General features: G+C 33.8%; 1 protein-coding gene across 2 annotated transcripts in view; it reads left to right on the top strand.

Moving 5' to 3' along the window:
* The first annotated feature begins 3,400 nt into the window (after window positions 1–3,400).
* The window catches only part of itgb1a (integrin, beta 1a), a 31,016-nt gene continuing 8,448 nt past the window's right edge, over window positions 3,401–25,968 (top strand). Inside the window, exons 1-12 of one of the 2 annotated variants that reach the window (XM_042714038.1) lie at window positions 3,401–3,637; window positions 16,431–16,497; window positions 16,802–16,887; window positions 18,449–18,668; window positions 18,789–18,959; window positions 20,099–20,337; window positions 21,531–21,686; window positions 21,777–21,872; window positions 23,907–23,996; window positions 24,070–24,210; window positions 24,303–24,505; window positions 25,867–25,968. The exon at window positions 25,867–25,968 is cut by the window's right edge and continues 137 nt beyond it. In XM_042714038.1, the coding sequence (XP_042569972.1) occupies window positions 16,431–16,497; window positions 16,802–16,887; window positions 18,449–18,668; window positions 18,789–18,959; window positions 20,099–20,337; window positions 21,531–21,686; window positions 21,777–21,872; window positions 23,907–23,996; window positions 24,070–24,210; window positions 24,303–24,505; window positions 25,867–25,968 (1,571 nt within the window). In that variant the 5' untranslated portion in view covers window positions 3,401–3,637. The remainder of the gene's footprint in view (window positions 3,638–16,430; window positions 16,498–16,801; window positions 16,888–18,448; window positions 18,669–18,788; window positions 18,960–20,098; window positions 20,338–21,530; window positions 21,687–21,776; window positions 21,873–23,906; window positions 23,997–24,069; window positions 24,211–24,302; window positions 24,506–25,866) is intronic. The other variant, XM_042714039.1, reaches the window with a different exon arrangement.

Raw genomic sequence — 25,968 nt, 5'->3', positions numbered from 1 at the left:
CTACTTAAAAAGCAAATATTCTGCATGATCATATTTTAGATCCCTTAATTCCTGCCCCATACCTAAACTGAACAACTACCTTACGAACTATTAATAAGCAGCCAATTAGGAGTTTATTGAGGCAGAAGTCATTGTTAGGTAGCTAATCATGAGAATTGGTCCCTAAACTAAAGTGTGACCCAGAAAAGATACTTTATTTTAATGTGACGTAGTTACACATCACTTGTGCTTACTCTACCGTGACAGTAAATTATGCATAACTCCAAGTGTCTAACCCTAAACAAAACCCTAGCCTTAACCCTATAGTTGCATGCAGTGTTCTTGTGTAATTACACTGTAACAACATTACCTGAAGCATCGCCATAATATTAATGAAATAACACGTCATTTAAATGAGACACTTTCAAGACTAAGTACACTTTGAAAAGTTTGTGATAATGTCGAATTAAAAGTGATTTAAATATTTTTTGTCATGCTTTAAAGAAGTGCACTTATTTTAATATGTTGACATAAAGCACAAATAAAGTACTTATATAAATGTAAACTATATTTGAATTTAAGTGCAAGTGAAAACATTGCATTTGGTTTGTACTTAAGTGCATTCTTTTAAAGGATGTTATTTTAATAATAAGTACTCTAAAAAAAAGTACTCAAGTGTGTATGTCAAGTGTGCTTCCTTTTCACAAGGGTACCTTTCCACAGTGAGAAACTGCTGCTTATTGACACATAAACATAATCAGAAAACACATATGTGTGTAATTTGACTCAATCCTTTACTGATTTAGTCTTTGTGCCGACTGACCCAGCCTCTGGACTGAAACTCTCCAAAGCACTTCTCTGTGTGTGAAAGACACCTGCAGGTGAATGTGCTGCTGAATCCAGCGTTAATAAACACAAGCTCTCTCTCAGAACACAGCAGAGCCCCTCGAGGCTTGACTTTATCCATCAAAACAAACCCAATCACCAGATGCACAACCTGAAGAGAGTCCAGCTGCACATCGACGCAATATTTCAGTTAAACAGCTTTAATCAATAAAACACAAATATACACCAGCTCTCTTTTCAACAAAAAATGACTTCACATGCTTATGCATTATGGCAATATATTGTTATATTGTGGCATTTTGCTCGTCTATCACTAAACTAAACTGAATTAAAATAAAATAAAATAAAATAACTTCCGTCAAACCAATTAACATGCAAAATATTATTTTGTTTAAAATACAAAATAATGAATAGATTTTCCTTTTAATAAAAAAAAATAGATTTTCCTTTTCAGGGACCTTCATGATGAGATTTGTTCCTTTTCAAAATAAGATATGTTGTTTTAAGGTATTGATTCCAGGTATTGATTTATATATTATCATTATTATTATTATTATTATTATTATTAACATTATTTAAAAACACTAACTATAAAACCACTAAAAATAATTACATTAAAAACAATAACAGTAAATCTTCAAAAAAATAATATAAAACACACCATTGTCAAATAACATTTAATATGTTTAATATGTAACAGAACCAGAACCAGAAAAATCTTCTAATAAAAAATAATAATTTTCATATCATTCACAGTTAATCTTCAATTGTAAGTCACGTCACATCTCCATGCTCCGCTCATGATCATGTTACTAAAATTAAATGAACACTAGATGGCAGTGTTGTGTTCGCAATAAACAAGTGCAGTCTACTGTACTACACGAACTCTCTAAAAACAACTGTAACCCTTAAAAGCGCTATTATCTTGAATTAAAAACATCATCATGGACCTTACACATGATAAATAGCATATTAAGCTGTTGTAATAAAGGTGAATAAAAGATCATTTATTATATCCGTGATAGTAATTACCCAATGGTCCTGAAATCTAAAAAAAGTTTAATGAAAATAATTATATTATGTAGGATTTAAATGTATAACAATCAGTCCAAATAATGACCATTAATATGGTGTTTCATCTTAAATCCAGTGTCTAGAGTAACTGCTGCACAGCAGAGAGTGAAGTATTTCAGGATTCAGGCAGGAATTCATTGCGAAAGCTTCGTTTGGGCGTCTCTTTCTCTTGTGTTTACGTAATCATAGCAACCCAGTTTTTCTGGGTCTTTTTTCTTCTTCTTCTTCTTCTCATCATTCATTTTAATAATGAAGCCATCCAATACTTTCAACATGAAGCCTGGTTTTAAACCAGATTTGATTTCATTCTGTTTTATTATCTCTCTGTCAGTTCTTTCCCTTGACTTTCACTTCTCTTCTTTATTTCCTTTTCTTTAAAAGTTGTACTTTATTTAAAGCTGTATCTTAATATAGCAGTCTTCTTCATAACTGTGTACTTCTGCACATCTACTTTATATACATGAATTATATACAAAACAGTTGGACATGACACAATATTTCTGCAGGAAGTCAGAGTTCCACTGGACTGAAGGGAAATTATTTCTCTCTTAACTTTTAATAGATGACTACTAAATTTCCTTTTGACTTAATGGAGCAGAAAGTTCCCTTAATCGTGTGAGTTTTCTGAAGAAATGGTTTAATCAGTATCTGGTTTATTATAATAAACTAAAATGGAAATGAAAATGTTAAATAAAACGTTCACTGGAATAAAACATGTAAAAACTTTTGATTTCAGCAACTAAATAATTAAATACCAACAACGATAACTAAATAACAACTAAAATAACTACAACTAAAATGGAAAATAGAATTAATAATTTTTTTGAATATATTATTATAAAATATATATTATAATTATGGTATAATATATAAAATAGTATTTATAAATTTCTTTACATATAGAATTACAGTATATGTAAAGAGAAAAACTTTAACTTGTTTCTGAATCTCATAAAAGTGGACTCAACAGGGAAATAAAGAAATAAAAATAAAGAAATCTCTTTTTTATCTCATATGAAAATAACATGTACAGATTTACTTCAACGAATTACCTTCTCGTGTCATGCTCATGTTGCTTTTTTATACCAAATGTATCAAATAAAAACAATGACAATTCATAAAATATAGAGATTACACGTTTATAAATTCTAAACTTTAATTCTAATTCCTAATCACATTTTTGGGCTATTTAGTAGCCTATTTAAAAGATTTTTTTATTTATTTTCTTTATGAATGCAAACAATACAAAGATGACATCAATGATATACAACTTTGTGTAGAGTTCACACACATTATATATATATATATATATATATATATATATATATATATATATATATATATATATATTATATATAATGTCATCTGAACATACAAAACAAACAAACAAACAAACAAACAAACAAACATTAATGTGGACTGAGCGGGTTCGTCGCGTCATAAGGCAGAGCGGATGACATCAGGAGGTATTTCCTGTGGGCGGGGCCTGTCGGAGGGTCTGCTGACCTCACACTTCTTGTCTTCTTCACTCAGGGGTCCAGCAGCTCTTCTTCTCTCCACACAGATAAACTCACAGCGGAGACGCGCGGAATGGATTGTGTGCTGTGATGTGTTTTTGACTGAAGGATTTAACAGAGGCTCTTTTAGGGTTACACAGAAACAGAAGGATACACGTTGACAAAAGACCCCTATGAGGCTTCGCAAGTGAAGAGAGAAAACTAGTAATAAAAGCCTAAAGGTAAAATGACCGTCTGTGCTGGCCGCCGAATGAAAGGACACCGTCTTCACCGAGGCTTTATATGATTTTCTTTATAGAAGTGATGAAGTGTTTTTACTTTATTCAGATGTGAGTGTGATTTAAAGCGAGGAGTGTGTGCTGAAGTTGCTTGTGTGTGTGGCTCGAGTATTTCAGCTGGGTTATATAAAGATGTTGTGCTTCTGCTAGGTTTGTCTTAAAGCTGCTCACAGACACCTCTTTGACAGTTTACTTCGTTTTTATTCATTTCTTCTTTTGTGATTTCTAACACACAGCGGGGGGTAAAAAGTCGGGTGTTTTGTTTTAGATGCTCCATCTGTTTTCTATATCAATATAAATGCAGCACTGCATTTGTTGATAGGAAAAATAATATTTATAAGCATTTTGTTCCTACATAGCCTACTATTTTCATTTGAGTCGAGGGTTTTATTTAAACTGGTTATTATTTATTTATTTATAAGTCTAAGGCAAAAGGGGGGAAAAAAGTAACGATGACGTATAACGTTTGAAAGTATCATTTTACATTCAAATCTAGAGCTCCAGCTGGAGGTTTCATGATTCTAAAAATCACAATTATAAGTACATATCATCAATATATAAACAAATGAAATACTAAATAACAAAAATAAGCACTACACAATAATATAGTAATGAATTTACCTGAAAAACAACAGATGAGCAGATTCATCAGTATTTAAACACAAGCCGTGGTGTTGATCTAAACTATGCAGTACAGAATGACTGTATACTGTATCTACAGACATTTCTCCTTTTACTGTATGACTAGAGTACATATTGGACACAAATGGAAACATGAGTGAGAAACACACACACACACACACACACACAGATATATGTCATGGTTTGCAATCGGTTCTCTCAAATATGACCAAAGCAGGTTTGTTTCCTGAAGCTGACATGTTCCTTTGAAATGTCAATACTCCAGGAAGCAGACTGCATTGATTCACTGGATGCGGTGACACACTTGTACCCATTTTAATCTGAGAAAGGACGTCTGGCTGCTCTGTCCTTTAGAACAACCTTGCGTCTGACAGCAGAGGGGCTTTTTTAATCAAGTAAATGGGCTTAAGACTCCGTGTAGGTGGAATAAATCAGGTGTGTGGTCAGTAGCATTCGTTCACTGATGGTACATGACCTCTGACCTTCACAACAGCTGCTGGACAGAAAAAAGCCTTTATTGTCGGACCTTTAACCAGTGACTCCTTTTGACAGATAAGTGCTAAGCAGTTGTGTCATCCCTGAGAATGAATATGCAATCCTGTGTTGTGTTTCTGCTTTGTTGGTTACTTAAAGATGCTTAAACTGTTTTGCATATTAGGTATCAATCATGACTAACTTTAAATTGGTGACTAGTTTTTCTTGTGAAGTTAATGTGCAAGTGCACACTTGTTGACCACTTTTCCTTCACTATTTGGTCCAATACATTAAAACTCATATGCTTATTCTTCTACAAAATTAATTTCAAGCATTTGAGGTTAAAAGCTCTTTGAAGATCAAGCAGAGCATAAATTTTCACTGGTGCATTTCTTGTGTATTATGTAGAAAATAATAGATAATGCTTTAGTGTTAAGTCTTGTTCAAGCACTCTTGTCAGGTTAAATCTTAGCAAAAATATTTATAGGAACGGATCCAGTCATTGTTTTCCAGACCTTGTTAGCTGTCGTTCTGAACCAGGCTTTGGTCCTGAATTCAGGGAGAAAACCAAGACTAAACCAAAAATATAAAATCCAGATTAAGGCATTAAAAAAAAGGTTAAATATCACTGTAGTAATTTATGTCTACATTACATAACGATTAAATTTTAAAGCATCCATGTGGGGAAAAAAACCTGGAAATAGACGTTAGGATTTGCGAAGAAAATCAAGAAATTCTTAGTGCATTTCAGTTCATTATTCATGGTTGCATAGTAAATTAAATTGGGAGAGTAGACCACAAATGCACAGTATATGTTGCCTTTTTTTTTTTTTTGTTTTTTTTTTGTTACAGCAGCGTGTAAAGGAAAAAAAAAGAAAACAATCTGGAGGAAAAGAATGCAGTGACTGAAAAGAGCTCTTGCCATAGATATTCTTGTTATATCACATCACATTAAAATACCAAGCATTACGTTATTCTCCTGAGTTCTGACAATAGTACATGAAGCACAGTGCATAGCTCATTCAGTTAAACTGACAGAGAAGGATTGTTTGTAGAACTATTATGATTTGAAATGATTTGTTTTGATCATTTGAGTGGAAACCAGAAGTGCCTCCCAGAATTTAAATCCCAGTAGGCTGACTAGGAAAAAAGGTGGATAATTATCTTTCATGGAATACAAAATAATTATATCAAGATTTGTTTTTTGTTTGTTTTTTCAAAAAATTTTCACTATGAGCTGTCAAACTCACCAAAACTACAAAAAAGCACCATAAAATCGTCCACTGTAGCTTATATGCTCTTATTCTCAAAGTATGACCAATTATACACTATACAATAGTCAAAGAAATTTGGCATCATGACATCAAACCTGGTGTTACATGTCTTGAAATTTCATATCTGAATATACAAAAACATGTGGGGATACAAAAGTTATACATAAGTTTCACACAAAGCCATGTTTATAATTACCCATTATACTTTTTTTTTTTTTTTAACCCATTTTACAATACCATTACTACAAGCAGACCATAAAACATTTATAAACCATTTTCACACATTTTTTCTTCTTGCAGACCATTTTCATTTTAACCTAAAAAAAATCTCTTTTTTTCACATAGGATGCATTTTGTTCTCAGTGTCTGTTTCTTTATTATTGGGTCGAGACTAGAATCTTAAAACACGTTTCTGGAAGAACTCGATTCAAAACATTTGGCTTTTTCAGAGAATTACTCTACAGTAGAATTCATTAATGCATTTTTTTGGCTTATAAAGGACTGAAATCTGTGACCGTGGGCACATTTCTTTTAAACCCTTTCCTCAAATGTATGTTTTCATGTCCAGATAAAGGAGCTCAGAATGTGTGTCTATCTCCTCTCCACTGGCAATATCTCTTGTTTGATGTTGGTCTGCAGAACAGGCCCCTGTCTAATCTGATCTACTTTCGTCCCCTCCCTATTTTCTTCATACCGTCCGCTCTTGTCTGATCTCGGTTCTCATTGCTCTTACCGGTCAGCCAATGAGAAAGAACCTTTCTTTGCCAGTGTACAATGTAAGCAGTATTCATGTGAGCCAGCGGAGGTCACACAGTAAATTAGCTTGAAATTGACCTGCAGTGGCATGTGGTCAATGCAGGATTGTGTAGCTGGTCTCTCGTCCGTTTAACCAATCTTCTTGCAAATCTGTCACGAGTAAAAATGGTGAAAACAACTGTTGATGTTCATGCTGAGTGAAGGGAATAGAACAGAAAACTATTTTACCAAAAAAAAAAAACCAGTGCTTGTAGTAAATATGTATTAAATGCAGATGTTCATACTTTTACTATGAGCATGAATTGGTTTGTTAAGGTCTTTGTGGTGAGTAGATGGCCTGTAGTATCATAAGTGTGGGAAAGTTTAGAATCAGTTGTGCACAGTGAACAGCTGCTGTTGTACAGCTGTGGGTAGAAATGCAGAACCTTTCAAAAAAAGAAAACCAGATATGAAATAAGACATTATATTGTTCCTCATCTGGGATAAATTCTCACCAAACAGGAAGGTTAATCTTAATTCAGCTGCCTTCATGTGAACTACTTTCAGGTCAGGTAATGTTGCTGGAAGTCATTGATGTCACATTGAAACTGATTGGAAAGAAATCAATCTTCGACCGACAAGAGAGGGCTTTTGTACTTTGAATTTTTTTTGTGTATTGGGGTGGATGCTGAAACCTTAAATATGGACGGACTTACAGCATCTAAAAAGTAAACAGTAGAAGCATAAAATATTTACAAAACTTTTAGATCACAGTTATATTTATATAGCTAAATTTTCACAGTTTTATAGAGATACATTATTGTACATCTCTTAACCTTATAAACATAACCACTCTTCAACTATATAAAAAACCTAATAGGCTAACAAGTGTTATAATCACAATCATTTATTCTAGAAATTGTAGTACCAATGTAGTCCAAATTACGATGTGTTGCATTTAAAGTGCTCTTTCACAAGAGGTACAGAGCATGTTAGCTTAAATGTGGCAAGTCATATGAGAACCGAAAAGCATGCAATGACATAACAACATTGGTCATAACGTTTCTTAAGGCAGCAAATATAGAATTTTTGGCGACTGCATGATTTGATGGTTACAGTCGCTACTGAGGCTGTAGATGAAGATCGTTTAATAAAACTTGATATGGCTTCATGTGGATTCTGAAAATTTTAATTACAGCGCAAATTAAAAGGTTGTTTGTGATCCTTTATTGTTGCATTTTGGACATATTTTATGGTCATTTTTTGAGTTAAAGCACATTCAGAAAACTGCAGTGAATAATAAGATATTTCATAAGTAATGATCAAATTATGACAGAATTCTTATTCATTTTAAGGTTTTAAAGTGTAGTCTTGTGAAAGAGTTTGCATCAGAAGTGTCCCTGAACAATGAAGTGATATTGTTTCAAAATTAGTCAACTGCGAGTGAAAACATAATCTCAGTGATAATCAACAACAATATGAACCGATTAATTGCATGAATTAAATATGAGATTAAATAAGGACCCATTACATTTGTACATTTCTCCATATAAACATGATTTACGTTTTGCTGTCAATACATTAATACTGTATGTTTTATTGTCTATTAAAATGCAGTGGTAGAATTGATAGAGGTAGAACCACACTTAAAAAATAAAATACAAACAAATCTTCTTAAGATCACATTGAACTATTTGTGCATAGGTTTTAGTCAGAGGTTCAGTCTCCAGTTTTGGAATACTTTGAACAATGGTCTAAATAAATAAATTAAGTTAAAATTACAGTTATTACTGTTGTTCCAGGAAACCAGTTCCCTATCTGTATGTGTGCATGTGCGTGTGTGTGTGTGTGCACAGTCCTCATCTCCTGTACAGTCCTCATCTCCTGTTGGGTTTATTTTGTGATAACATGTGTGCGTGTGCGTGTGTGTGTGTGTGCGTGTGTGTGTGTGTGTGTCACAGTCCTCATCTCCTGCTGGGTTTATTTTGTGATAACAACCAGCTGATATACCCTTACTTGTATGAACTTGAATTTGAAAAATTAACAATAGTATTTAGCAATAAACATCAACCCTCATTAGTAAATGCTAGACAGTTCACAGTTAATTAGCATGATACCCAATGCATAATCTAAGTTTAACTGTAAAGTGTTACCGCTGTAACCTATTAGCCTGGCACTGAACTGCTTTACCCTTGTACGACAGCAGTGTGAGTCAGCCCCTCCATTATAGTGAATTATTCATTCATATCCAGTAATAAAAATGATAGATGAGTGATGCATCAACCACAGTTAAACCAGGTGGAATATGAAACACATCAGTTCAAGCCTGAATGGGATTCACTACGAAAGAGATGCAGTGCATACAATTTTTCATTTGTTATTTTATTGTACATTTCTTAATATAAACATGTTCATATGTTCATTGCTAACCACTCTTCATGTGTTTAGTATGTATCACTGAGGTCCTGGTGGGGGTGTTTTTATGGACAGGGCTTCACCGCGAGGGGTTTCTGGATGTTTGCCAAACTGCTGGTTTCCTGTGTGATGGGGGAGATTGCTGTAAAGCCAACGCCATGGTTAAAAGGGACTAGTCAGGCAGAAGCAGTAACGTTACGACAGCCCTGAACCCTCTAATGCCAGCTTCAGAGGCGTAATATATCATGCTCAGTGTAGTCTGTGTGTGCAAGCTTTAATAGAGGGCTAACTCTCAACCACCCTTCAATTCAATTAATTTGGGTTGCATTTGACTGATTCTAGTGGAGATGCTGGGCAGGGTGTAAAAGCCTTTGTTCTAGTCATTGGGAAAACACATATCAGGGATTCCTGTGATGTTTTTTTTAGGAGGATGGTAGAGTCTGTGGTTGACTACTGCGGGTGGAGAAGATGAAATGAAGGGGTTGGGCTTAGGGTGGAACCAAGCTAGTTCAGTTTAGCCATATATTCAACCCAGGCTCATTGGAAAAATGTGCCTATGCCTACACTTTTGCAAAACTCCCAAAAGGATCAAATAAACACACGTGGCATTCCACATAGTTCCTTTTCACACAAATTATGATAACAAGGGCAGCTTATTGATTAATAAAGACTTGTTTTCATGTGGTTCCTTGCACAAAACTATTGTATGACCTTAAAACACTTTTACCATAGTGCTTGATTTGTAAACTAATACATTTTGAAGTTTGCATCTCTTTGCCAGTTCCATATGTTTGGCTTTTCTGATGTAGTAAACTTGCTCCATAGCCTACCCGGTACAGCATTGCACTTGCAATGTGAAACGTTTGGCTACGAGTCCCGTGAAACACAAGTTACAATAAAACAGCTCAAAGCTGCTGGTTAGTTATTCTTAGGAGTGCTTACTAAGTCAAGATCATAGAATGAGAAAAATCTCATTGATTTACATTGAAGGAGGACCCAAGCCTCATCATACTGACTTGTGCCAGTAACACCCAGAACCATATCGCAACATACTAAACAAAAAACTCTTTTAGCAATGCCCAAAACACCCTAGCATAATGGCATTTACATCTGTATGAGTAAAGGATGATCACATTATATTTGGTAATGTAAAAATTGAGTTGTTTTTTGTAGAAGCTTGCACAATGAATGATCTCCCTTTGTTTCTCATCCTGGTGTCTCTCTGCTGCTTTGTGATTACATACATCTTGTTCTGTTTGTGTTGTTGTTGAATTGTAGTTGGCTGAAAGCAGAAAGTGGTATTGATCCAGTATGACTGTGAAGGATGGACTTGAACTCAAGCATTAGCATGGTCAATATTCCCCTTAAGGTCCATCTATAGAAAGAGCAGCATTTGCAAATGCATTGTTTACAGCAGGGATTCCCAAAGTTTTTGTCAGCTACACCAATTTGACCTAAAATATTATATTTTGGCTATTAATATTGGTTTACAGCATGCATGTATTTTATTGTATTCACAAGAAAACTGAAAGAGTCATGTTTCAGAAAAAGTAGGGCTCCTCAAATATCTGTATTTGCATTAGTAGTTAAAAAAAAATAACACACTTAAGTGCACTTTGTAATAATGTCTAATTATTAAAATTTTATTTTCAAGTACATTTCAAATTTGTTCAATTTGTTTTAATCTTTTGTTGTGCTTTCATTTTAGTGTGTTGACTAACATACTAAGCTCATGTAAAGTACTTGATTATAAATTTAACTGTAGCGAGTCACTCAATATTACATTTAAAGTAACGGTAGCACTTTATTTTGAGGACAAATTCTCACTATTAACTAGTCAACTATTACCATTCATAATAATATAAAAACAACAAATTAATACCATAATAAACAACACAATAATTTATAACTCCACCACTACAAAATTAAAAACCCCTTCATCCTTAAACCCCATACCTAAACTTAACAACTACCTTACTAACTATTAATAATAAGCAGCAAATTAGGAGTCTGCTCAGAAATAATTTTAAGTCAATAGTGAATATGTGTTCCCTATTCTAAAGTGTTACCAAAGTAGTATATTTAATACTATATTATAATATGTATTAATATTATAATGTGTTAAACATCATAATTATAGATATGTGATTATTTTTTTTTAATACATGGCATGCAATTTTCAGTAATACTTCATTTTGCAGTGTCCTTGTTTCATGTTACATGTTCTTACTATAGTAAGCAATTGTAAGCAATTAACCCTAAACCATGCTCTGATCCTACATGTTGATAAATAGTATTACTCAGTACTTAATTGTAATTACGCTGTAACATGGATACCTTCAAATAAAGTCATTGTGTACATTTAAGTACTGAATAATATTATTTAACAACATGTACTTCTGTAGGGTTAGGATTAGGGTTTAGTTTAGGGTAGTTGCATGAATTATTCATATTTTGCTGTTATTTCTATAGTAAGTACATGTAATGTATAACAAAAACACTGCAAAATAAAGTGTAACCCATGAGCAACGGAAGCAGTCAAGAGAGACAGGCGGATTGTTAAACCTGGAGCTCATTGCACGCTCCCCAATTTCAAAGGGATATTATGGCATGGTTGTGTTTGGCCCTCATTTCAGGACAGAGGTTGAGTGGGGCGTTTGTGGGCATTTGTTCTGATATCTCTTTCCCAGTCCAGAATGGAAAAGACGGGGAAGAGAGCAGAGAAGAAAGAGGGTGGTCTTTCCACGCAGTGGTTTAGGGGTTTGAAGTTTCGGTCTGAAATGGAGGTGGGATTTCAGTGTCCACCCTTTCCTGTTTTTCTCTTTGCTCCTTTTATGCATCTCTTGAGTGTTTTTATTATTATTATTTGCATTTGCATTTGAATGTATCTTTGTGTTATCTTCACATGCCAAAGAAAATTACAGTAGGATCAGAAAAAAAAGTTGACTTCTGGTCAAAAAGAACAGACTTTCAGCAACTGCTGAGTCTTGTTGTGACCACACACTTGTAGCAGAACATAGGGATATCATTCCCATGGTGCTCTCTGTTCAGCCTCCCCCAGCATTCCTGAGTCCAGCTGTGAGACCGCATTGAACAGAAACAGAGCAACAGCCATGCTATTATTATTATTATTATTATTATTATTATTATTATTATTATTATTATTATTATTATTTAAGTGTCTTCATTCACACTCTTAATTAGGACCCAAACGTGTTTTTCTTGGCTGGATCAGGGTTATTAACGTTGCCTAACACTAAAACTGATTAAAAAATAAATAAATAAATAAATAAATAAATAAATAACATTTTTGTTGATTAAAATGAAGCTGAAATAAACTATGAGCATTAAAAAAAAAACTGATTGCTTGAAACTTGAAAATTTGAATTAAAAAAAAAAAAACTCAAGCAGTCTGTCAGTCATATAATGTAAGTGGATGGGAAACACGGCTTTGAGAGTCCAAAAAACATACACAAACAACAAAATTAAACCCTGCGGTTCATGACAATACATTGAAGTATAAAGACACAAAAAGACATGTGGTCTAATCTGAGATGCTGTCTGCACACTGTGTGTATAAGCGGCACACTGAACCGTTTTTAACACACATACACACACTTATTAACTAACAGTGACTGAATTACCCAAGAGTTAGACTCACAGCCTAACGACTTTCAGACGTGTTACCAAGTTACTTGTGATTTAATCTGGGCCGCCGCAGTTCCCACAGTGTCTCTCTTTAGCGTTTAAAGGGTGGAATTCCTCTAAGCCATCTCATCTCTGTCCATTGAGTTTAATGGAAACCACATGCATTACATTCGGCAGGGAAGTAAAAGGCTGAAGGGTGTTTTTGTTTCCATTCAGGCTGTGACAGCACTGGTTGTATTTGCGATTTCTTTGGAATAGCTATTGATGTGCTGTGTAATTTAGAGGTAGAGTACTAGCATCTGACATTTCTTACATCAGTTCTATTACATCTATTTGTAGACCGTGCTGGTTGCCAGAATGTCTTAATGTTTCATTGGGTTTGTGCATTTTTACCATGCTTTTTTTTGTACGTTGAACTATTGTATACAGTATTTTGGCAATTTATTTAACATCTCGGGAGGCTTTTTGGGGAGAAATTTTGTAATGCTTAAGATAATGTGTGTTAGCTTGAGGAAAGTTATATGCTAGTATAATAGTCCTAAAAGCTGACAAAATAATTGAACTGGAGGACACAAAGATTTGTTTAAAAGATATTAGCACTTTCCCTTGTGAAAAAGAAGTATAATTTTAAAAATAGCAGTTATTGTGGGGAAAAAAGGGGGAAGTGCATAAGTGCAAACTGAATGTAATGTTTCAGACACACAATTGCATATAACATTGCATGTTTAATAAAAAGGGAAATTTAAATTAAATGCATGCCTGAACTTTAAAGTGCCTTTTTTTTTTTTTTGTAAAGTTTTAAATAAAACAGAAAATTGTAGTTTTACAAGAAAATACTATTTTGGTTCCTCTACATCAAAACTTCTTTACTTTAATGCCGTGTCTTTGTTCTTATTGTTGAACTTTACTAGCAGTTTTTGAGTTAAAATTGTTTCCACACTTAATTTGTTTCATTATAAACTAAAATGAATGTAATTTCTATCAATGTATTAGAATATATTTGTAATTACACAGTTGTGATAATGAAGTACTTTAGTACATTTAAAACATGTCAATTTTAATCTGTAAAATGAAATAACTCACTACAGTTATAATTATAATCTAGTACGTTGTTTACATAACACGTTAGTCAGCACATCAAAAATTTCTTTAAAGCATGACAAAAAATTAAAACAATGATTAAAAATGTACGTAATTCAATATTTTTAAAGTTTATTTAAAATCACTGAAGTGCATGTTTTAAAATTTGTTAAACATAGTCATGAAAGTGTCTCTCTACTACACTTAAGTGGCCTTTTATTTCATTTAATATTATATTAAAGTAAAAAGAATGTTGTAAATATACTTGAGATTTGCAGTACACTACAAGTGCACATTCAGTACACTTCTTTTACACAAGGGCTGGTATGTTCCTCTCCAGGAAGTTTTTATTTAATTATTTAATGTCCTGTTTTTTAGGATATGTCAGCTCAGGAAAGAAAACATTGTTTGTAAAGCCTTTTACAATACAAGGAAACTTACTGTTGCACTTGATAATGTTAGCCGCTCATACTTTTTAGTAGATTTCATTCTACTGAAGACGTTGCTGCATCCAAAGCGCTTCTGAGCCCCTCACTGACATGCGGAGCCCAACAGAGGAACATTTATTAAGCAGACACAACACACGGCCTCATGGGACACGCTAATCAATACTGCTTTACCTGGCAGGACAGACAACAGGAAAGCCATTTATGCTTTCAGCGGCTAAAGTGCTCTGAATCTAATGAGAGATCACTCTTACAGGAACTCCGGAGACTATTGAACAGAACTGAATTTTTAAACCAGAGTTTTTCATAATCATTATAGATCGGTACGTCAGCACGGTAACTACAGAATACAGTAATGACATCATATATTTGGACAGAATACACACAGTTAAAAACACATACATGGCAAAAAATATAAAAAAAAAAGTACTAAAATTGTTACTACAGCTTTTCTATGATCACACAGTACAATGTATTAGAATTTTCCAAATAGTTTTTTACAGTGTGCTCCTCTCTGCTGAGTTGAGTTTTTAAAGATATTGTTTGTCCGCTCGAGTAACACCCTTTGCCTAACGGAGACGGCACTATTTCTGGCAGGGCAAAAGCTACTAGGAAGCGGTCTGAGCAGTGAATGATGGTTACTCTTACCCAGGAATGGCATCTGAGAGGCGGTATTTAAATTAGCCCAGCGGTTCCTCTTGCAGGAGCTGAGAATAGATGAGCTCTGTTGGCTGATGAAGGTTTACGACCTCCAGTGACCTCAAGGTCATCACTCTGAAAATATGAGCCGTAAAACCTCTTGTTATGCGCATTTTGGAAAATGGCATTAAAAAAAAGCTGAATGGAAAGATGTGCATAAATTCTAAAAATGTGCATAAAAAAAATTATGCGCAAAATATGCACATAAACTAGATGGAAACACATTTACTGAATAAATTCCTCAGTGCACATTAAAAAAGTCATGTGACTTGATGGCATAGCTGGATAACCAGCAGACATTCTGAAATACATGAACCAAAGTCTGTAGTCAAAGTGGTTTGCTATTACCTCCCAGAACTGAACACAACTGCGCTCCCAAACAGCAGACATCCTCCTCGAAAGCAAGTAAAAAACATGACCGCATTTATTGCATTTCATCTGAGAGCTCTGAGGCGCAAGTCTTTATTTCATATGAAAAAAGACCCACAGTGGCTTCTACTGCAGCAAATGACCTTTTTCCTGATATTTGGCGCTAGTTTATTTTAGTAGGATTTTGTTCTCTTCGTCTTGCTGGATGGAAACCTTTTTATTTGCAAAAAATCAATAACACTATCCAAGTTAAAAAAACAACTATAGATGGAAAAACAACTAGTGAGGTTACGAAAACAAACAAAGAACCAAAAAAAAAATCAACTAAAAACAAAACAAAAAAAACTAGGGAGAAAAACAAGAATAGTAAACACACAGGACAAGTGAGGGAGAAAATAAAGAACAAGTGGGACTGATTGATTAACGGGAATAAATAACACTGAACCGAAAGTAGAAAACACAGACACTATATGAATGTGTTTTCCAAAAGCATAGTTAGACAACTATGGTTGCAAGTTATATCGTTACCAACATAGTTAAACGATTTGGTGTTTAGTTTCAACAAACATTCACAAAATGCATCTCAAAGCTGTGTGGTTGAACTACAGCTCTCGATCTGTGCTTAGAAGTGTAGTTTCTTCTTAATATGGACTTTAACAGATCGTGCACTTCTGCAAAATAAGCCATGTAGTACAATCTGTATCTATCGTTCCATATCAATTTAATTCTGCATCTTTTGGTTTGTTAAGAGAATTATGCGTGTTTGTGCTCTAACTGGGAAACCCTGAAGTGATAGTCCAATGATTTCCGGTTTATCCAATCATATTAAATCATAAGCATATTTTTATATATTATAAAAATACCACATGTACCATAGTTTTTCTGAATAACTGTGTATTATAGTGATTGTTTTAGAGCTGAATGCACTGCTTATTCTTTGTCTTTTTGTTGTAGATGGACCTGAAGCTACTTTTCATGTCAACATTATTCGGGATCATTTGTTGCAGCAGCGCACAGCAAGGTAATGTGAACTCTGTAGTTTCTAATGCAGTGTATTTCTGTCCAGTGTACTGTAACTCAGTCCGACTCCGTCAGAATTAATAAGCGCTGGGTTTCTATAAGGATAACTAATCGTTCTCTATTCAGAGCGAGCGGTTAAATACTGATGTCATTACTCCGAGCGCGCTCCACCCAGTGCGGTCGGAGCATTATCCATAATGGAAAACACAGAGTAATCATCTTGGCTCCAATTACAGCGAGCCGGAGTGATGGAAATGAATGGAAGCTGTAGATGTGAAATTCTCTCCGTCTGTTCTGTTCTGCAGAGGGCAACGAGTGCATCAAAGCCAACGCTTTGTCCTGTGGCGAGTGCATACAAGTGGGAGCTAAATGTGGATGGTGCACTGATACAGTGAGTAGTGTTCAGATGCCACGGTCATTCTGTTTCTATTTACTGACCCAGTATATTTATGCTGAATCAGAGCTGTACTGATAGACCAAGAGCAGGATCACGAGTCTGATATCGCTTTTATACAACAGTTCAATAAACAGGAGGTTAATATCAAGTAACTTGCTGCTGCTCCTGGACCAAACAAGCTAATGCTGAAGAAAATGACTCTAGATGTTAATAGCTATGGCAGATTTGCCAGTAACAGTAATGACGGATGAATGTTGTCATTCCATTAATGCTAGGAAACCTCATTCCAACTGCTTCTGCATGGAAACATCTTGGTGATTTCTTCTGAAAGATTCCTTCTAGGAGCCCTAAAAAGGGATTTCAAGCATCATGATGTTTCCATGCAGATACTGAGATACTGTTAGCATTTTAGTTATTTTAGTACATTAAGTTAAACTAAATTAAATTGAGAAGTGTTGTCTTGGCGACTAGCTGAAATAAATAAAAAATAATGGTAAAAGTTTTTTTGCATTTTATTTCAGATTACGTTTATTTTATTTCAAATAACTTTTTTATGGTTTTAATTTAAGTTTTAGTTAACTAGAATAACCCTGCAAACAAGTACTGCAGGTGCCAGGGTACAGTAATTATATCATTAATATTGTCTAATTAACTGTTTAAACACTGTAAATAAATAATATACATTTTAAAGTTACAGTACACATTTCATTACTGAATTTTAAATATCAAATTATCATAACACACCAGTTATTTCTTCAGATTAATTAACTCTAAGATGATTTTCTTTATTAAAGGTTTATTTTGTATTATACACTCTCAGTGTGCAAACATGCAAAAATGTGCAAAACATCTGCAATTTTTTTTCTGACAGTGCATGGTTTTTAATTTTATAGTATGTGCTTCATTTCTTCATTGTTTCTGTGAGATATCACACTAATTTAAGAAATGAATCATTTTATTCAGGAACTAAAAATGACAGTTATCCCATTTCTAATTAAATATGAAAAACATCTCTGCTCATCACAACAACATTCTATTCATAAAATAATCATAAAAATAACAAAATAAACAAAACATCCCAACAAAATATTGTGCAGCACAACTGTTTTCAACATTGATAATAATCAGAAATGTTTCTTGAGCAGCAAATCATCATATTAGAATGATTTCTGAAGATCATGTGACACTGAAGACTGGAGTAATGATGCTGAAAATACAGCTGCGCATCACAGAAATACATTACAGTTTACAATATATTTGATCAAACAGATATTTTAAATTGCAATAATAGTTCACCATATTATTATTATTAGTAATAATACTCGAAGTGAAACACCACAAACAGATGTTGAGGGAAACAAGAAGCATGACAACAGTAGCAATCAAATAATAATTTTAAAGAACTACAGCTTTAAGATAAGGTTGTAAATTATTAGAATATTTATAATCCTTTTTACAATGGATTTGTGTTATTCACTGCTTCATCGACATCTTTAAAGAATCTGACATGCTTGATTCACATAATACAAGCAGCTTTTATATGTACTCCCATCAGGAGTTTCTGAAGCAGGGAGAGCCGACGTCGGCGCGCTGTGATGAGCTGGAGTCGCTCATGAAGAGAGGCTGCGACGCCGCCAGGATCGAGAACCCTCACGGGGGCCAAAGGATCCTCAAGAACAAAGCAGTGACCAACCGCAAGAAAGGAGCGGAGAAACTCCGACCCGAGGACATCACTCAGATCCAGCCTCAGAAACTCAGCCTCAACCTCAGATCTGGTGCAAACTCACAATCTCAAATCCTTGCTGGTTTTTATTGATCTGTGCAAGTAACTTAAGGAATATTAATGCATTTATTTTTTTTTATTTTTTTTTGTGAATGAATTGTTATTCCTGTAGGGGAACCTCAGAATATCAAACTGAGGTTCAAGAGGGCGGAGGACTATCCCATAGACCTGTACTATCTGATGGACCTGTCCTACTCCATGAAGGATGACTTGGAGAACGTCAAGAACCTAGGGACTAGTCTGATGAAGGAAATGTCCAAGATCACCTCAGATTTCAGGATAGGTGAGAGTCTTATCAAATCATAACAAAGCCTTCCTGTAGTTTTGCTTAAAACATTTTCTCCATTATATACTTGTTTTATGTAATAACATTGTAATATATGTGAAGCATATATGTAAAGTTTATAATATATGTCAAGGATACATTTTATACAAAATGTATGAATGGTAATGTGTTAAAATTATTTACTTTTAAATATATGCATCTCAAATTACAAGTGTCGTGTCAAACCACATGTTGATTTTCAATACAGCTTTCCATAAAAATGTCTTTATATATATATATATATATATATATATATATATATATATATATATATATATATATATATATATATATATATATATATATATATATATATATATATATATATATAATTCTTTTATTGAAGCACCAAGCTTTATACCAAGTTAATAAAATTATAAACAAGTTAATATTTCAATAATTTAACAATGCATTCTCATCTTCACGGTTCTCTGATGTTGGTTAATGATCAAATGACATGCAGGAAAACAAGTGTTTTATTTTAAAATGATTTATTTACATTATAGGGCAGCTACATTTGGTAATAAAATATATCATGATTATTTTGGCATGTATCATTATTTGAACTGCGAATTGATAATACAATTGTTTTTGGATTATTATTATTATTATTATTATTATTATTATTATTATTATTATTATCTTAACTCTAATTATAAACAAAATTAAGTAGGAGATATGCTATTGTAATAATAAAAATAAAACAATAATATTTGATCATTATAATAATTCTATTTTACATAATGTTACAATTCTAAAATCTTCACTTTCAAATGTTAAACCTTCAAGCTTTTATTTTGGAGACCTTTAAGTCTGTGTTTAGTCAGTTAGACAACTATTTCTAAATGCTTCTCATTTCTGATAAAATGAAAACTCGTGAAAACACAGCGTAAATAAACACATATGTTAGTCTACTTTGTATGGACTAATTTTAACAAATTTTCATGAAACCCTGACTTGGAATATTACTTTTATAACCTGTAATTAAATGAAGAAATAAGACCTAATCAAAACTTTCCTCACACTGCCAGATCCATTAGAGACAGGAGCTGGCATGCACTTAAAGCTAAGATGCTGCTTTGCTTATTTCTGGACAGGTTTTGGCTCTTTTGTGGAGAAGACGGTGATGCCGTATATCAGCACGACTCCAGCCAAGCTCCTGAACCCCTGCACAGGGGACCAAAACTGCACCAGTCCCTTCAGCTACAAGAACGTGCTGAAACTGACCAGCAACGGGCACCAGTTCAACAGTCTGGTGGGAAAGCAGCAGATATCTGGCAACCTGGACTCACCGGAGGGGGGGTTTGATGCCATCATGCAAGTGGCTGTCTGCGGAGTGAGTGAAAAACAACATTACTGAGGACAACTATTGACTGTGCACTGAGAATATGTGTGGGTCATTCCTGATACGTTGTGCCGTAAAAAAAATCTTGCAGTAAAATGCTGAGCAATGTGATTTTTGAATCATACAGTATTTATACAGTACATGTTGCAGCAGTGTATTTAACCTTCTTAAAGGGACACTCCACCACAAAATGAAAATGTTGTCATTAATCACTTACCCTCGTGTCGTTCCAAACCTGTAAAAGCTTTGTTCATCTTCAGAACACAATTTAAGATATTTTGGATGAAAACCAAAGGCTTGTGACTGTCCCATAGACTGCCAAGTAAATAACAGTGTCAAGCTCCATAAAAGATATGAAAGTCGTCATCACGTCGGATTGCACGTCTGATGGCAGATGGAATATTCTGACGATGACTTTCATACCTTTTATTGACCTTGACACTGTTATTTACTTACTAATTTTCATTTTGGGGTGGAGTATCCCTTTAAGTAATGTTTTATTATTTTCTATCAAAATCAAGTTCAGGCCAAAGTAATCCACCCTGTTATCATTTTTTTAATGATATTTTCTTAATGTCAGGAGAAAAAGTCTTTTATACATTTGTATCTGAAAACAAAAAACTATTTAAATTATGTGTTGGCAAAAAAGTAAGTACAATTAATTCATACATGCATATATATGTGATACAATAATATAATACTAATGTAAATATGATTAATAATAAATAGTAAATAATATTTCTCACAATTCTGAGAAAAAGTCAGAATTTTAAGATGCAAACTTAAAATTGTGAGATAAAGCTAAAAAAAAAAAAAAAGTTGCAGTTAACGTGTTTATTTTTTTATCCCGTGGTGGAAACAAGCTTTCATATTTATTTGCCAGAGCTTGACCAAAATCATTTTTCAAAAGTTTTACATATCTCTGTCATAATTATACAAAGTTATTTTAAAAACAAAAAACAGATTTTCTACATATTATGTTTTCCAAAAGGGTCCGAAAACCCTGAAAGACCCATGTTCTTATTTGGTTATTTTCAGACTCTTTATAAGTGGAAAAAACTGAAATGCTACAGTAATATGTTCATTTGTGTCCTCAGTCTGTTTTTGTACTTTCAGCTCACTCTTTGTATCCCTTGGCCTCATTTTTCTCCTTCTTCCTGTTGTTTTTTCTCTCTCTCTCTCAGGAGCACATCGGCTGGAGAAACGTCACTCGTTTGTTGGTGTTCTCCACAGATGCAGGTTTCCATTTTGCCGGCGATGGCAAACTAGGTGGAATCGTGCTTCCCAATGATGGGAGATGCCACTTAGAAAACAACATGTACACCATGAGCCATTATTACGTGCGTATAAGACATCTTCAGCTGATTTTCAGAGCAGACTATCGGATGTTTGACAGATTTAGCAGAGCTTTCATGTCCTTTCCTGACTAGGATTACCCGTCCATCGCCCACCTGGTTCAGAAACTGAGTGAAAACAACATCCAGACCATCTTTGCAGTTACAGAGGAGTTCCAGCCTGTTTACAAAGTAGGTCCGCGGATGATTATCATAATGATGTGTATGGAGCCATCTGTGTCTGGAGCCGGTAGTTTCTTTTTTTATCTTTCTCACACTTGGCCGGATTGAAGCCAACTCTTGATTTGTGAAAGTTTCCACCTGGCCTGTAGTCTTTTTCCACACACATCAAAACCTAGAAAACTTTATAGAGCTTGCTGGATTTAAACAAATCATATAAGCTAAGGATTAAATGTAAGCACATAACTTTTTGTTGCTGCATGAATGATTCCTCAAATCATCCCATACAGCAAAAAAATATATATTTTATATATACAGTACAGACCAAAAGTTTGGAAACATTACTATTTTTAATGTTTTTGAAAGAAGTCTCTTCTGCTCATCAAGCCTGCATTTATTTGATCAAAAATACAGAAAAAACTGTAATACTGTGAAATATTATTACAACTTAAAATAATAGTTTTCTATTTGAATATACTTTAAAAAATAATTTATTCCTGTGATGCAAAGCTGAATTTTCAGCATCATTACTCCTGCCTTCAGTGTCACATGTAACATCCAGTCTATCACATGATCATTTAGAAATCATTCTAATATTCTGATTTATTGTGAATGTTGGAAACAGTTCTGCTGTCTAATATATTTGATGAATAAAAGGTTAAAAAGAACTGCATTTATTCAAAATAAAAATAAAAATTCTAATTAATAATATATTTTCTTTACTATCACTTTATCAATTTAACACATCCTTGCTGAATAAAAGTATTGATTTTATTTAAAAAAAAAAAGAAAGAAACAAAAATTACTGACCCCAAATTACTGACCAGTAGTGTATATTGTTATTACAAAATATTTATATTTTAAAAACATAGCTTCTTTTTTTTTTTTTTACTTTTTATTCATCAAAATATCCTAAAAAAGTATCACATGTTCTGAAAAAATATTAAGCAGCAGAACTGTTTCCAACTTTGATAATGAATCATCATATTAGAATGATTTCTAAAGGATCATGTGATAATGATCCTAAAAATTCAGCTTTGCATCACAGAAATAAATGATAATTTAAAGTACAATAAATTTAAAAACAATTATTTTAAATTGTAATAATATATCACAATATTACATTTTTTTTCTGTATTTTTGATCAAATAAATGCAGGCTTGATCAGAAGAAAAAACTTCCAAAAAAAACAAAAAAAATAGTATCCAAACCAAACTTCTGTACTGTACATCAAAACAAAAAAAAAATAACCAAACCAAATTAATATATATGAAAATATGTTAATATATTTTCTGCCAATGTATATATGTGAGTATATATGGCTACATTTTGATGTCTATAACGTGTGTGAACATATAACACATTTTTTTTAAAAATCAACAAGAAACATTTAAAAATTAAACATTCTTAAATCATTACACATTTATTTTGACCTCTAGTGGGCTATCCATCCATATTTGCATTTAGCCTAAATGTAGGCTTCTGTCAAACTGGAAATTTATTTTCTTGCACCTGAAATACATTTTAAAATATATTTTGGTATATGAAGGTTTCAGTTTCAAAAATATATTTAATTGAGCTTTACTGTGTGTATATTTAGCATATATATAAAACTTTTGCTGTATAGTCTATGTGGCCTGTTGAGGGAGATATGCTATTACTTTTCTAAGTGATCAGACTTATACAGTTCACCTGCTGAGTGATAAAACACCAGACCAAATCCCATAGACTTGCACTGAAAGAGCCGTAGCTGGAGACTGTGTTACAAATGGATGAACTGTAATATGAAATTCCATATCAAATATTTCACTACTGCGAGACTGAAACTCTCAGGCATCTGCACAGTTTGAATCCAGCTTCTCTGTATTTGGAAAGCCACAAGCCCAAGATAGTTCCCCAGCTTGGACTGATCCAAACGCCACGGTCATAATTAAGAGTTCCTGTCTGCAGTTTAACAGGACTGCTGTAAAACAAAAACCCCGAGCCCCTGTGCTGAAGATCCATGGATGTTTTTCTATGTTTTTTTTTCTCTTTCTCTTTCCGTAGGAACTTAAAAACCTGATCCCGAAGTCTGCAGTCGGCACGCTTTCAGCAAACTCCAGCAATGTTATCAATCTCATCGTTGATGCCTACAATGTGAGCCCATGGAGTTTCTTTATAAAAATCTGCCGTCTTTAAAGGAACTTGCCTGATTTCTGTTTCGTCTCAGTCTCTTTCCTCAGAGGTGATCCTGGAGAACAGTAAGCTTCCCGAAGGAGTGACCATCACGTATCAGTCGCACTGTAAGAACGGAGTGGTGAACGAGGGAGAGAGCGGAAGGAAGTGCTCAAACATCTCCATCGGAGACGAGGTGAGGCCAAACAACACAAGGCAATATGCCTCATCCGTCATCCATAGCAGAAGCCGATAGCCTGTTGTTTTCTATTTCCAATGCCTTCCCAGGTATCATTCAACATTAATATCACGGCTCAAGGCTGCCCCAAACAAGGCAAACCTGAAAGCATTAAGATCAAGCCCCTGGGCTTCACCGAGGAGGTGGAGATCTTGCTCAACTTCATCTGCGAGTGTGACTGTCACAAGCAGGGCATCAAGAACAGTGACATGTGTCATAACGGCAACGGGACGTTTGAGTGTGGAGCCTGCAGGTGAGTCTCTCCTCACATAACACCCCTGCATGTGCTTATAAAAATGCATGTCTTTGTTTGATTGCTAAATAACATGTTAAAATTAACACAGTTAACACATCATTCAGTGTTTAACATCAAAGTGAGTTTTTGTCTATATGATATTTATATCATATAATATAGTCAAGCGATATCAGCACGAGTGCAAATGTGATTTTATACAACAGTTCAATAAATTAGAACTTAATATTGTGTTATTTTAGGCACAATATTGTCTGTTTTTGCTCAGTTTTGCCAACGCAAATATTACCCATAAAGCCACAGCAGAACTGTTGTGTGACTCTGAGCAACACACGTCTGAACGAATCCGTGTTTTGAATGAATCAGGGGAACCAAAAATTCAGTGGCCCACTCATAAAGAGAGACGTTTACTTCATTCCTGAATAAATCAGCCGTTTGAATGAATGAATGAATGTTTTTATTATTATTATTAAAGGGATAGTTCACCCAAAAATGAAAAAGGGAAAAAAATGTCTTTCTAAAGCTACTTTTGGTATCGATTTCATGCTTTTCTAACACAATAATGGCTTTAAATGATCTTTCTCAGCCAAATTTAATTTGTTGATTAATGCATTTTAATGAAATGCAATTTAATATGCATTTAACTAGATTAATCGCACATAATCGATTGAGCCCAGATATAGATAGATAGATAGATAGATAGATAGATAGATAGATAGATAGATAGATAGATAGATAGATAGATAGATAGATAGATAGATAGATAGATAGATAGATATATTGATATATAGATTACTTACAAATTGTTCCATATTGTTATAAAAAAAGCAAAGAGAAACAAAATATATCAACATCAAAATCATAAACAATGTCATAATACCATAATTTACTGGAAAAATAATAATAATGATGTGACAATGCAAAACAATAGTTTTGTTTGTTTGTTTGTTTAGAATTCTGTTTTTATTGATTTTAGGGTTAAATGTAACGCTGAATCTTTAATGTAAATAATCTGTCAAAAATTATGCCAAAAAAATATATTTGTTATTTTTTGGTATGTGAACTATTGTTAGACTGAATGACAGTTTTTGTGCTTGTCTTCTGCAAATCATTGTAAAAAATGCATGATGGTAATTTTGCTCAGAAAAAAAAAAAAAAAAATATATATATATATATATATATATATATATATATATATATAATTAAACAGGCCGCATTCTGATGCACAGAAACTTTTATTGTTTTGGTGCTTGAAAACCCCTTTTAGTCTCTGACGCATAAACGTACAGGAGAGAGTTTATATGTGAGTAGATGTGAGCTGTGTACTCTGTGTTTTCTCAGTTCTCATTGTGTCCTTGCAGGTGCAATAAGGGACGTGTGGGCAGACAGTGTGAATGTCGAAAAGACGAGGTGTCCACCGAGGACCTGGACAAGAACTGCCGCAAGGACAACGGCACGGACAT

Source organism: Cyprinus carpio, chromosome A24 (assembly GCF_018340385.1).
Source record: "Cyprinus carpio isolate SPL01 chromosome A24, ASM1834038v1, whole genome shotgun sequence".
NCBI lineage: Eukaryota > Metazoa > Chordata > Actinopteri > Cypriniformes > Cyprinidae > Cyprinus > Cyprinus carpio.
This window is presented reverse-complemented; position numbering and strand designations above follow the sequence as displayed.